Source organism: Thermobia domestica, chromosome 15 (assembly GCF_964235325.1).
Source record: "Thermobia domestica chromosome 15, izTheDome1.hap1.1, whole genome shotgun sequence".
Classification (NCBI taxonomy): domain Eukaryota; kingdom Metazoa; phylum Arthropoda; class Insecta; order Zygentoma; family Lepismatidae; genus Thermobia; species Thermobia domestica.
In genome coordinates, this window is record NC_137468.1 from 25,604,288 (window position 1) to 25,618,224 (window position 13,937).

The 13,937-nt window shown below is 35.8% G+C and overlaps 1 protein-coding gene across 10 annotated transcripts in view; it reads left to right on the forward strand.

Moving 5' to 3' along the window:
* Positions 1 to 10,031, forward strand: part of shep (RNA binding motif single stranded interacting protein alan shepard) — a 197,889-nt gene extending 187,858 nt beyond the window's left edge. For all 10 annotated transcript variants that reach the window (XM_081741462.1, XM_081741452.1, XM_081741461.1 and 7 more), the window contains one exon: positions 5,268 to 10,031. Coding sequence is in view for 1 of the 10 variants with exons in the window: in XM_081741461.1 (XP_081597587.1) it covers positions 5,268 to 5,273 (6 nt within the window). In the remaining 9 variants the exon portion in view is untranslated. The remainder of the gene's footprint in view (positions 1 to 5,267) is intronic.
* The last annotated feature ends 3,906 nt before the right edge of the window (positions 10,032 to 13,937 follow it).

The following is a 13,937-nucleotide window of genomic DNA, read 5'->3' on the forward strand; positions in this document are numbered from 1 at the left end:
AGTTGTATTACTTCCGTAATATTAATAGTGATAATCATGATGGATTTTCAACCGTCTCAATAAAACATATTCAAAATTATTTTATAGCACTATCAACATTTGAAAGGATCTGTTTTTTCTGTAATGTTAGATCGGCAAATCAATTTTGCCAACATTCTGGAGCAGTTATTTGCAGTTTTTTCAGCGATTATGGAATCGCAGTTAGTAAGTGGGTTCAGTTGGGGGAATGAGAGGTGGGAAAATCGGAAAAGTAACGCCGGAATGGAATAAACTAGATGTGAAGTCGGCGTACAGGTCATCAGTAGTCTGTTCAAGGTCTACTAAATTGGTTGAAAATACTGTATACCTATCAGGCATACTGTTACTGCAGTTTTGGTTCTACTCTTCAGTTTAACGTCGAAAGTAAAAATTCTATGATTCGGACGGAGTATGTGAAGGACACAGTTAACGAATTTGAATGCTAAGATATTACAAGGTACTACAAACATATTTCAAGTAGTAGGTGGAAATTAAATTTTCTTGTAAGAATCCCAAAATCATGGTCGAATTGAAATCTCTCTCTACTCAATTCTAGGGTCACAGTGGCTCAGTGGTAGAATGCTTACCTCTGGTGCGTGGGGTCCCTGGTTCGATCCCCGGTCAAGTTTGTGGTGGACAACATAATGTCTTTTCTTCGGGGGATCCCCCACATTCTCATTCGACTAATTCTTCCATCATTCACTTGACTTAATCATTCATCTCCCTTACCCGAAATGATATAATCGTGGAACGTTAAACTGACAGATTTCATTTCAGTTCATTTCTATCAATTGCATGCTGATGTAACGTAAATGTGTTATTAGTAAATGGAAAGTGAAATTTGTTACTAGTTTTGGTGTAGCAGGTAACAGTAGACGATATCATTCTTATTGCGTCATTGTACTTAGATGGATTTTTCAGGATTTTCTGCAATGACATTAATCTAGAGAACTATGATGATGGAACGTCGAGAAATGTGTTTTAAATTAGTGTCTATTCCTACACCCAAATTTGAAAAGTTAATAAGCAGTATTCGCAAGATGTCTTATAATCATAAATTGATGATAATATATTAAGCAAAGTACATGTAACATTTCTGTACACGTTTATTTCTGTAGTATTGTTATATATGCAGGTACTTCAGGGACTTGGCAATCAAAGGGGCTGGGATATGTCATTTTCGTAGTCACATACAGATTCTTTCAGACAAACTATGATCTTTTCTGTGGTAGATTCTATAATTCCAGAGCCTTCATAGTATATAGTAATACCTCTCGAGATCTAGGTTCAATCCAATACCATCTCTCTTAGTTCCCAAAGTGGCGTTGCTTATTATTATTATTTCCTTAAATACAGTATCTAAGTTGATTTTGTGTTATGACAAGAAAGAATGAAAGGAAAACGAAGTAAAATGTTGCTTCTTCAGTCAAATTGAAATTGCAGAGAGAAAATGTCAATTTCTCAGCCAAAAGTTTTTTAATTTCTGGTTGATGAAAGCACAATAGATGATGCCCTATACCTATACAAGCAGGTTTTAAAAAAATGGCGAAGAATCTGACATTTTTATGGCTATTCCTTTACATCCATTGAATCTAGGATTATCATCGTAGCAGATCTACTTCGTCATTGGTGACAATACAATGCAGGGGAAATTCAAAGCTGAAATCGGCGAGCCGTACGAACCTCCGTGAGCTTGTGGGGGTCCAGCTCAACATCTTTCTTCCATAATTCCAGAAAACCCACTAACCACATTGCTGTCGTACAGATGCAAGGTCTCCGCAAGCGTACACACATTGAGGATTAGCCAGACACCTTATGTCAGGTCTTCGGAAAGCTTGTTTCATGGATGTACATTTGCATGGAGTTCAAGGACATGACAAAATTTCGTAGACCAACGTCAAATGATTCTTCCGTTAGTTATGTTCTTCCCCAATCCTGTTGATGTTTTGAACCGAAATTCGCGGTTAAATGGTTGTTTTTGAATTTTAGAGAGAGATATAGTAACATCTTTCTATGATGTGGGCCGCGGTGGCTCAGTGGTGAGCGTTCACCTCTGGTGTTTGGGGTCCCGGGTTCAAACCCTGCTCCCGCCAAGTGAACTTTGTGGTGGACAAACACCGTGTGCGTGGGTTTTCTCGGGGTTCTCCCATTTCTTTTCACTTTCTTCAGTCCACCATTTCATTCATCTCATCATCACCGTCTCCTTTAGCCTAACCGGCATAACCATGGGACGTGAAACAAACAAACAAACAAAAAAAAAAAAAAAAAAAAAGACAAGGAATGCCAGTGCTCACTGAACGGGCGCAAGTTAATCGCTCACACCTCCTTTGGCCACATGACTACATTGGCATACCGTGTCATGTCGATTTCATGCCACAACCACCACGTGCCTCGTGAGGGTCGGTCGGAGTGACATTTCATAAGTGCCAACCCAAAAGTACATTTTTGAAGAAAGAAAAAGTCGCATGACTAGTACGTATACAGTCTTGTTCGAAAAAATCGAAGTCCCAGGTAGCCAAGGAAAACCCGAATTTTTGATTGAGTTTCAACTGTGGGTTAGAATACAAGCCTTTTTGAAGAAAGTGGGTGGCAAGGTTCTTTGAATGAAACTGTACAGTTGACGTTGTTCAGCAGAATTAGGAACTACAACACTAATGAGTATAACAACAAGTAAAACTACACGAAACCAACAACAAAATACTAATATAAAGACAGTCCAACCTGAGAGAGTCGTGTGATTAGGGATAAAGAGTCCAGGAGTATGTGAAATTTGATGGGAAGAGAAAGGACAGTAACACACCTACTGGACACCATACGATTTGGAATTTCGAAAAAAGAGCGACAGATGATCTTTCCAAGGAAGATCATGGAATTTCAAAATAATTAGTTTAAGCCCTACTTTTTTAAAAAAGTAATTATAGTGATATTGATAATTATTTTTCATAATGATATTAAGAAATAGTCAGAAATGCGTGAAATCAGTGAAACAGCACGTAGTGTCTGCTGCGTCCTATGACTTGAGGTAAGAACGCAACCGACCGAAGATTAACACATTTGTACACCTTGCGTCAATGATAAATAGGGATACTATTTTTCTTTGTATATTCAGACAGCTTATAATGAAAGCATAGTATTGGAGATATTAGAAGATACTCTATTGCATTTAAACTTACTATTTCATTTGTAGTCTATCATATTCAAGGGATTGCGGTGACTCAGTGATAGATCATTCACCTCTGGTTCCATCCCGGCTCGCACCACATGGGCTGTGTGGTGGACTAACACCGTGTTCGTGAGTTTTCTCGTTTCCTCCCTTTATTTCATTCACTTTCATCACCGTCTCCTGTAGCCTACACGGCATAATTGTGGGACGTAAAACTGAAAGATTTAACTTCATTCCCATCAAGTTCAACCGTAATTCTGCCTGTTTTCATTTAGCATTGGCGATTCCAATTTAAGCAGTTTCTGTCTTTAACGATCGGGAAGTCTTGGCGTATTTAATATGGAGTTTAGAACGAGATCATAAACTATGAAATGAATAGAATGAAAATTATGTTTGTAAACATTAAGAAATACATGTTTGTATTTGCTTTGAAAACTTCTACGAACTGATACAGTCATTAAGAAAATTGTACTCCTATGTAGGTATTTAATTTTTTAAATTGAGTTTGAGAGGTGTAAAATTGTCATCAGTAAAGGTAAAGGCTGCCAGCTCCTCTCGGAACAGGGTAGGAAAGCCTAAGGGCTGTATGTTACTTATTTGATACACATGGAGGTGATGTATACTACGCTCCGACCTCTTTACTTCCCCAGGTTACTCTAGGTATATATTTCAAGATTCTGGATGAACCTAAGAGGCGGGTAGAACAAGAAAAGTTTCCCGCCCTCTACAAAAAAAAAAATAATCTGGGCCGCTCAATTGGCAAATGTCACAGAAAGCGGTAGTGCTTGTATAGTTCATTTAAAAATAGATGTGCCTATTTTAATATAATTTGATAAATTGATGTAAAATGGCTCTTTCGAACTTCGTCATCGTTATATGGTTAGCATACACGTCTTCGGCGCGGAAGACCCGGGCTCAATTTTCTGCAAGAGATCATGCGGAGTTCTGGTTCTACGTTACACTGTAGATCCACGCCTCGTATCTCCAGTGCTGAAATGGAAACGACCACAATCTAATCAGCCACCCAAAATTGACCCTCTATCTAGATGTTACTTAAAAAAGGAATTCTCTTAGTGTCTGTGAGGGGAACTTCGTGCGAATTTACACGCAAAATAAAAAAATAGTAAAGAGGACACAGCAGCTTCAATGGTTAAGCTCTTACTTCTTATTCGAATAGTCGTGTCCGATAATTTTTCCAACTTGTATTATCTCAATTTCATTCTGTCGTTCTTCTTCGTTAGCGTGAGACACATTACTCTAAGGATTTCAATTCATTTTATGGCTCTAAGGATATGTCTAATAATAATTTCTTAATGTTATTTCTGAAAACAACCAGTGAACTCGTATCTCTGATTTTGTTGTAATTTCAAGTATCCTACAACCACCAAAAGAGCTACAGCAATGCAAATTCTGTATATGCGTTGTAAAGTCACAGGAACGTGCTTTCCAACGCCGCAACAGTTAAGTGTCCGGATGCAGGAGCAAATCGAAAAATACGTGCTACGAATTCATTGCTCGATCATGCTCTAATACAAAGCCACACACATTGCCAGTGATATAGAAGCCTTGACAAGTGGTACATACTGACGGATCTCTCTGAGCCGACGATTTCAACGTCTTTTTTCTCATTGGCAAAGATGTGTGGATGCCGTGGATGACTCTTGAGAAGGGTATTTGCTGTTTGCTCTGTTTGCTTAATTTCTACCGTACTCTAGTTTGTACTTTGTGGTTTTGTGTTCATTTGTGCATATTATAACCTGATCGACCATTGAGTTCGTATGTGTAGCTTTCGATTGCTCCCTGCTGTTAACTCCTGCACGCGAATACCGTTTGTTAGTAGTATTGAAAAACTCCTTCCTGTGGCATTTAAACGTAGACAGTGGAATTTCATTGCTTTTTTTTTTTTTTTTTCAACTCTTAACTGAGTAACGTCAAGATTACTTATGAAATTATCTGGTATAAATTTTAAATTGATTTCGTCAAATTGTAGAACTAACTAGATTGTTTTCTTTTCTGTGCCTGGTAGATATCATGTGCTGAGAAAATAAACTTCAGACCTTGGTAACACATTATTGTTTCGTTTCAGGAGTAATTTGAGCAATGAGAAGATTCGTAACAGTTGAACTGAATTTGTGATCGACTGAAGAAAGTTCCAGGAGGTCCCATTCAACCAGACAAAGGGGCTAGTAACTGTCAGTCGTAAAAGCATTTTTTGTGTGTGAAAACTTTTTTACACCAGAACATGTACCTAGGAAGGTTGAGACATTTTTCATATGTGGTTTTACTTACTAAGTCATGCTTAGTTCATTATGATGTAAGCATTTGAGATCCTCTTGCTGCTCATCGAATTCTTCCAGTACCTTCCAGAGCTGGCTCACTGAGGGTTTCTTTCAAGGCTTTTTTTTTTTTTTTGTCTTTTTTTCTTCGTCACAGATAAAAATTTATCCGCTTTTCTAATTTGTTTCCATTGTTTTAAATGTAATCCTCACATTCCAGTATCACTTTGTTGCCTAGAGCTTATTTTTGTTTACATTTTTTTTTCTTGTACAATTGTGCCGGATTTGGCGGAAATTTTCTGTGTTGACATTTTTAAGAGAAAGAAGAAAGAAAAATCAGGTTTAAAAAATTTTTCAAATTTTTGTAAGGAAAAAAAAAAAAGTTTTTAGATATGTGCCTTTCAGAATCCAAGACAGGGATTTATTGAAAACCAAGCCAAATTACCTTCTAGTTCATTGTTTCTGTGTTGTAGTTGTTGAAAAACAAAAAAGAATTAAGTTGACTAGTTGTAGAGCATGCAAAAACCAGCCCATGTAGCAAGTGTTGACCTAGCGTCAGGTGTACGGAATCTGTCTTAAAAAAAGAAAAAAGAGCACGATGTTCTAAAAAGGAAAAGAAATAAATTAAGAACCCATTCTGGACATTTATAAAAAACAGTTTGGGTTAAAAATCGGTTTTTAAATTGTAGGTAAGACATTTTGTAGATAGGATACTCTAAAAAAGAATAAATAAGGTAAACGGAGTAGCTAGAAAATGGTGATTTAACTTACAGAATAAAAGGAAGAAATGAAACACGAGTTTTCAGAGTATTGGCTTTGGATGCAGACTTATTCGCCAGCAGTAGCTGATTGAAAGGAACAATCTCTGTGTGAAGTAGTGTTTACTTTATAAACCAACCCTGCGCGTGTACAGTGAAGTGAATTTTTGTCATTTTTTGCTAAGAGATGATTTTTCTGGTCTTTGGAAGCAACGTAACTTTATATATTGTTTCCTCCGTCAGTAGTTGAGCTCCACTATTGAAATCAAGATTTTACTGTTAACTGAAGAAAATTAAGTTTATTTTGGTACATCTAAATTTGATGGGAAATGGTACTATTTTTAAAAGAAAACACTAATAATAAACAGTCTAATATATATATATATGTACGTGTAAAAAGAATTATGCGTTTTAGGATTTGACTACTGTCAAGACATCATGAGCTGAATACAGCCTCAAGTGTTCCAATTTTGAAGAATTCAGTGTGAGACTGCTGTGCTGTGCAAGATTTGGTGTTGCTTATTGTGAACATTACAAAAAAAAAGAAAGAAAAAATGAGTGCGAAATGAAAAAAACAGCTTTATTGAAATATTGTCCGTTGTTGGACAGTCGTAGTGTTGAAAAAACGATGTAGAATAGGTGTTATTCTCAACTTTTTCAAGTGAAACTTGGATTCAACAGGCAGTTATTAAAAAAAAAAAAGTTAGTGCGGTAGCTTTATAGGAGTAGTTGTAACTTTCCAAGTCCCTCGTTTTTTACCCTCCCTTTTTCTTAGGTAGTAGTTGTAGTAGCGAAAAAAACACAAAAAAACTTAAAAAATAAAAACTGTTGTGTGTGAGTGTCCAGGTTCCACACGATGCTCAAGTTGGGAAGGAGCATGATTTAGAGCTAAGTCACGGTGTTTTTTCCCTTTTTCTGTTGTTTTTCTCTTTTTTTCTGAGTTTTTTCTTATATGTGTATGTACCCACGTCTGTGTTGTCACCCTGTGGAGTCCTTTGTGACAATTTGTATGTGAAAAAAAAAAGTGTAGTTTGTAGGTCTTATGTCTTTAAGAATTTAGCATTGTAGGCGTGTAGTTTGTAGATATTAGAGGCTGATCCATAGCAGCAATGAAGAATAAGAATAATAACAACAAATGAGAAAAAATTTTATTTTCAAGAAACTACAGTTTCTTTAGGTGTGAAAGATTTTTGCCCAGGGCATTGGCCAGTTAAGTGCCCTTAGTTTTCTCTAACTCTTCCCTCTAGTCTCAGCTATTTGAGGAGTAGGTTTGATTTCCCCACGTTTTTTGAAACTGCATATATATATATTTGAATGAGAATTTACTCTGATTTAGGGAGCTTTAGCAAAGAGTGAAAGAAGAATAAATAATACTTACATAAAGAGAAGTTTATTTTGTTAAAAACTTTTGTGAGACGTTCTTGTTGTGAGTTTTATAGATGTAGTTTTCCAGGGAAAAAAATAAAGGGAATTCTTGAAACACATCGATCCTATGCAATGATGACGTCATCCGTATTTTTTTTTTTCTGTGTGAAGTCATTTAGGGTCAATGTGACAAGTTTTTTGCATTATTGATGACATTTGTGAATATTGCCAAGTTCCTTGTAAATAACAGTGAAAAAAAGAATGCTATGCTTCAGCCTCTGTAGGAAAAAAAAAAAACAAAAATAGGAAAAAACTATTAAAAAAGTTTTTAAAAAGTTCCAAAAAAAAATAAGTAATGAACATTGTACAGCTTGCCTGAAGTGGACTTTTCGTCACACAGTTTTAGGGTTGTTAAATGTTCTGTGCATTCCAGTCTTCCCATACTAGGGAGAAAGTGATGCAGATTTGTACAGTGACAAAGAACTTTAAAAAAAAGAAAAAGAAAGAAAAGAAAAGAAAAAAAAAGAACAAAAGTGATCGGATAGTGAAGAGGAAGTAAGGATCTTTATTACATAAACAGTGAACGTAGCAGCACTGTGAGTTAATTGTAATGGATAAATGTGTACAGAGTTTCTTGTTGTTAACTTATACTTCCTTCAAGAATTTTTTAAATTCCTTTTTTTTTCTCCTATCTGTCTTGTAATAATAGACATATTTTTATGCCTGAATCTTGAAGAAAAGAAAGAAAAAAAATCATCAATGCAGACTGATGACTGTTATTATCAACATATTTTTTTAGCATTGTGATACTGCCAATTTTGTTTTATAGACGAACATTTTGCCAGTATTAGTGATTTCATCATGAATATAATAGAGGTGTTATTTGTATGAGTTAGTCGTAGGAATGTTTGCGGTCTGGCACCGCTGTGATGTCAGGTAACTATATTTCATCAAACCTGAAAAAAAAATAATAAAAAACATCATGTTCGCCTAAGTTTGCCTTATCCACATATATATATATAATCATATATATATAATGGTACAAGTCGTGTGACTTGGTTGTGAATGCTGTATGTGTTTTTACATTTAAAAACGTAAGCAAGCAAGATATATTTAAGGGGAAAAAATTATTATAGTTTTCATTCCAGTTTGTGGGGTTTTCCATTTCCTGATAATTGCATAAGTTTGTGGTGTGTGACAAAGATATTTAAAAACGAAAAAAACTTATATAAGCAAATGTATTCTGTAGTTTTTTGGTGTTGACATTTTTTCAGACAGATAATAGCATAACCCATTATTTTGACTGAGTATTCCGTAGTTCAATGGGTTTTTTAAAAACAAATCTTGAAACTATGTATGTATGTATGGGTGTATGTTTGTATGTGTGTGTGATGGGTAGACATCGTTCTGTGTAAATATGCTCACACACACGCATACAAGCATAAACGCATTTTTTCCCAACAGGAGAGTTATTATAACCCAAATAACAGAACCTCCTGTTGATCTTCATACCTTGTTCTTCCAAGTTTTAAAAAAAAGTTCGTTGTTACTTCTGACATGAATTATATACAAAGCTCAGGTGCAATGATATTAACAAATTAAGTTATTTGTCATCATGTGGCAGTGGTAGTTGTAAAAAAAATAATAAAATAAGTCTAGTTGTATCTGGTGAGCTTAAGTGTTATTCACAAGATATGTTGAAATTAGGGCACTGCCTATTTTTTAGGTGTAAATTGTATGTCTGTCCAATAAGACTGGATATGCAGGGAGAGAAGTTGAAACATGATTTAGCTAGCTAGTTTGATAGGAATGGAGGGCTTGAAAGAGGAGTACAGGGGGATTAAAAAAAATAAAAGTTCGGGGCCAGGTTGGTTGAGCAGTATCATATTTGCTCATCGGTAGCCATATATATATATAAATATATTATATGACAAAGAACTGATTTAATTACATAGATTTAGTGTTATCAAGGAGCAGGACTCTTTTAATATGAAGATCCCAAAGAATTTAGTCCTTTTGTCGTATGGGACGATATATTCTAGTTTAAATGTACAAATAACGTAACATAATTATGTTTTTCATACTTTTCTCTCTCTTTCTCTCTCCTTGCAACTTGTGATATTTTGTTTTTTCTAAGTGAAGAAAATATTTCATGAATGTATTGTATAAATCCTGAAACATTAGGTTGAAACCAACAAGAAACTCTGCCCACTGACTTGTGTTGGGGCTGTGTGAATCTGTTGGATGCTTGTACCCATAGAATTGTGGGTAGTTTTTGATTGTAAGTAGATGAGAGGTTGGGGATTTTGTGGGTGGGGGCGCGATGTGGGATTAAAAAAAAAAAGAAAACAGGATGTGCTAATGTGAGTCACGTTTGACTCCACAACCGAAACTTCTTGTTTTGTTGAAAGTCTCTTCAGATGAATAAAGATCCATGTTTGAAAGCAGAAATACTTGACTTTGTCATTTGTTTTTCAAAATACCTCAACATTTGCGCTTTGGCCTGATTTATTAATATATGTATCATTATGTGAGTATGTATATGCTGTGATAGCCGTTGGTGGTGCAAAATTGGTGACCTATAGATAGGCAGAGGGCAAATTGTGAGTGCACGGTTACTTGCAGCAAATATATTCAGAAGTTGTACCGAGAGCAACATTTACCAAGCTCATGGTGATATATAAGACTCACGGCAAGACATTCGTCAGACAAGCGGGTTAGTGGACGAAGATAAAGCCTAGGTGATAGAAATTCTGACAACCAATCAAAGAGCTAATATGGCACAACTGACTGCAGAACTTAGCTGTGGATGTTAAAGTTATGTAGCTCTTACCGGAATGGCTAAGTTGATTTGCTCTCCAGGTTGCGAAAAAATCTCACATCATCACGATCAATGCAGTTCCGCGGAGGAAAAAAAAAAAAGAAGTGTCGAGAACAAAGCATAACATGACACAATAATGGGAAGAGACTAATGTGGTCCGATGAGTCATATTCTTTTCAACAACAGGTTGGGTTTACGTATGGCGGATGCCCAAATAGGTGTATGCTCCGGATTTCCAACTTCCTAATGCTACACACTGCAGCAGCTCTGCTTATATGTTCCACAATTTCATAGTGTGTGTGTGTGGTCCATACTCGAAGGATGAATCCTGCCAATGATCATGTGGATAGGTGAGGTGATGAGAAATATTGTATTCCCGAACATCGACGCAGTCTTCACTAACACCAATATATATAATTATACCTGCTCAGGCGAGGTAGGTCGTCATCAGAATAAACTTCCAGTACCACCCCTGCATCTCTCAATCTCTAACTTATTGAACATTTGTGGTCAGTTTTCGAGCAGCGAGTGCACTGTATTAAGGATCAGCCATAGAAGCAATTCACAAGTTACATGCCTCAGTTGTGCGACGAATACACGTTGATCCAACGCCATATTAATCAGGTAAGTTGGATTTTGTTAAGGTCTTTCCTTTATTTTGTTAAGGTCTTTTGTTAAGGCCTACTACTATAATTTCTTGCAACATTGCTTTCATCCCGCGCTCAAGAGAAAGCGATAGCACTTGCTGATAACCTTAATTATTTTGCATGATAATGCCAAGTGTTACACATCTGACACTGTTTAAGATTGCATATAACTGGCGCTGTGAGGTACTCGAACATTCGCTGTGTATATAGATGTTGCAGGTAACAAATTAATGGAAATACTTAAACAAAATACAACTTATTTGATTAATACGGCGTTCGACCTAGATACGCAAAATGGCATTAATTTTTCTTTTCCTTTTTAAGATCTTATTTAAATACCATTTAAGTTTTCGGGTAGTTGATTCTACAATTTAAAAAAGTATTTTAATAACGTTCACTGCTTATAAGTAGTCCAACATACCACAAGGGTCATTTTAATTGCGTACCATTTTATCAAGTTCTTGAAAGTTACAAATCTTGTCATTGGCGTCTCTGGCATGTAAAATTTGGGGGAGACATCAAAGGAAATGATCTAACTGCTAGTGAGTATCTAAATAAATTAAATTAAAATATTGAATATTTCGTATTTCAAAATATTGGGGGACGCGTCCCCTCGCCAGAGACGCCCATGCATCTTGTCATGTGTGTGTTCTATGGGTTCCCAAAATTCAAACTGGCAGACGAAAACTATCAAACCAAAAAACATACAAACTTTTTGTTTTGATGCAGAATTTTGCTTACATATTGCTCTCAGTTATAACACATTATTGCAACTTCAGATATTTAATTAAAACTAATATAACTTCAGTTTACAAAATTGAATCCATGAACAGACATTTTAGGTATGATGATAGTTTAGCAGTAGTGGAGGTTCATTATTTATATAATTTGTTCCGTGTTTAGTATTATACACGGTTCCCATTCGTCCTGGAAATGTCCTTGAATTGATTTTGTCCTGGAAATATCCTGAAAATGTCCTTGAAATTTACAGAAGTACTGAAAACTAGCTTGCACATGAAGCAGAGCAAAAGTCTTGCTTTACTTGGACAAAGTCAAGTGTTATCCGTAGAGCAGCTTCGCTAAAGAAGAAAGATTATGTCTATAGATGAGGAAATCACACAACTCCATACTCAGTTGAAACTCTTGTAATATATATATATATATATATATATATATATATATATATATATATATATATATATATATATATATAACCACATTGTCACGCAATGTTGCCATGTACGAAAAATAGATTTTTGTTGTTTGTAAAGTTGTTCGGTGCACAATTAAAATGCCATGTAGAAAAAATGAAAATACATGTGCTGGATGTGGGTGGATCGGGTTTCTCTATAAAGGGAGTTGGGAGGGCGCGCACACAAAAAAAAGCACATTACGTTCCGTTTTGTGTATTAATACTGTACTTGCATTAATATTCACTGCATAAGCTACTGTATTTTGCATTTCACTGTTGTGAGTTTTGAACTTAGTTGCACTCCTGTTATACCTTTCTGTGTCGAAGTCCTAGAAAATTGGTGATTTGTGCTGGAAACATCCTGGAAATTTTGGGGGGAAAGAGAGTGGGAACCCTGATTATATCCTGCCAGTATATCTGAAATAGAACCTTCCCTTCTTCGGATTTTAATTGCTTCAATATATGTTACGTATATGAATAGATAAACTTATTCCACGTCTACATACAATATGTCTTTAGTTCATAAAACGTTACTAATTGACGATTTAATTTATGCATAAACTCTAAACCATGATATTGTTCCAGTAAGTCTAACTACTACGTTTTCAGAACAGTTATTGCTAACATTATTAAATTTTCATTAAAACATTTTTTCGTAGAACATTATTAGCTTTACAAACAATTCGTTTGAGCTAGAAAACTCGTTATGCTCACCGATTTGTCCTTTTCTTTCCTATTGAGTGATCAATTTTTTTCTCCATTATTGAACTTTATATTTTATCTGCAGAATATTGTAATTAAATGTTTTTCGTGTTATAATGAGAGAAAAAAAGAGAAATGTTACCTTCATTGAAGTTGAAATGTTAAAAAAAAAAAAAAAAAAAAAAAAAAAAGCGAAAAAGCCGTAAACAATTTTTCCCCCCAAGTTCTTTCATCTCTAGTTGGAACATCTTTAGCCATTAGTACTGTTGTATAGGCTATTTATGATGTAGTGCATTTAGTTGCATCAGGCATGATGGAGGATATATGACCGGATTCGTTGTACAAAAACTGTCTTTAGATGGCCAATAATATTCTTAATTACGGGCTGGCGAAATGTTACTCAAGTCAAACCACGCCTCAACAAATGTGTGTCAGTGTGTATTAGTGCATTTTCATTTTGGAAGGCTGAATCATTGTTAAGGACCAATCTGTAGCATATAATGCACATGGTCACTTGAACTGTCCATATTATCATCACTCACAATAATTTGCACTCTTTGAGAGTGAAATAGGACCAAGAGAATGCCATGAGATTGCGGATCACACCATTACAGAGCTACCGTAATTCTTTAGGAGATACGAAACCTGGAGCATACCCAACCTGTTACTGGAATCAGAGTCACCGCACCTTATTACTTTCTTCCAGTGATCGATGTTTTAGATTCACTTTTTGTCTTTCTTTCTTACCGTTGATGTGGAGATCATGCAACTCTCGTCGGGTATAATAATAGAAACAGGTTGTTCTAGATGCTGATTGACGAGGATTGTCACGCGACACAATTGCCTATCAAGCTCAATGTTTAGTGAACCCTGTCACCCAGGCTTGATTTCCGTCCAATATTCCCCTTGTCTGAAGATTTGCTGCCACGAGTTCTCGGGTGGCCCCGCGTAGCGTAAATCGCTAACGCTGTCTTTGGTGCGAATTGTCCCAGGTT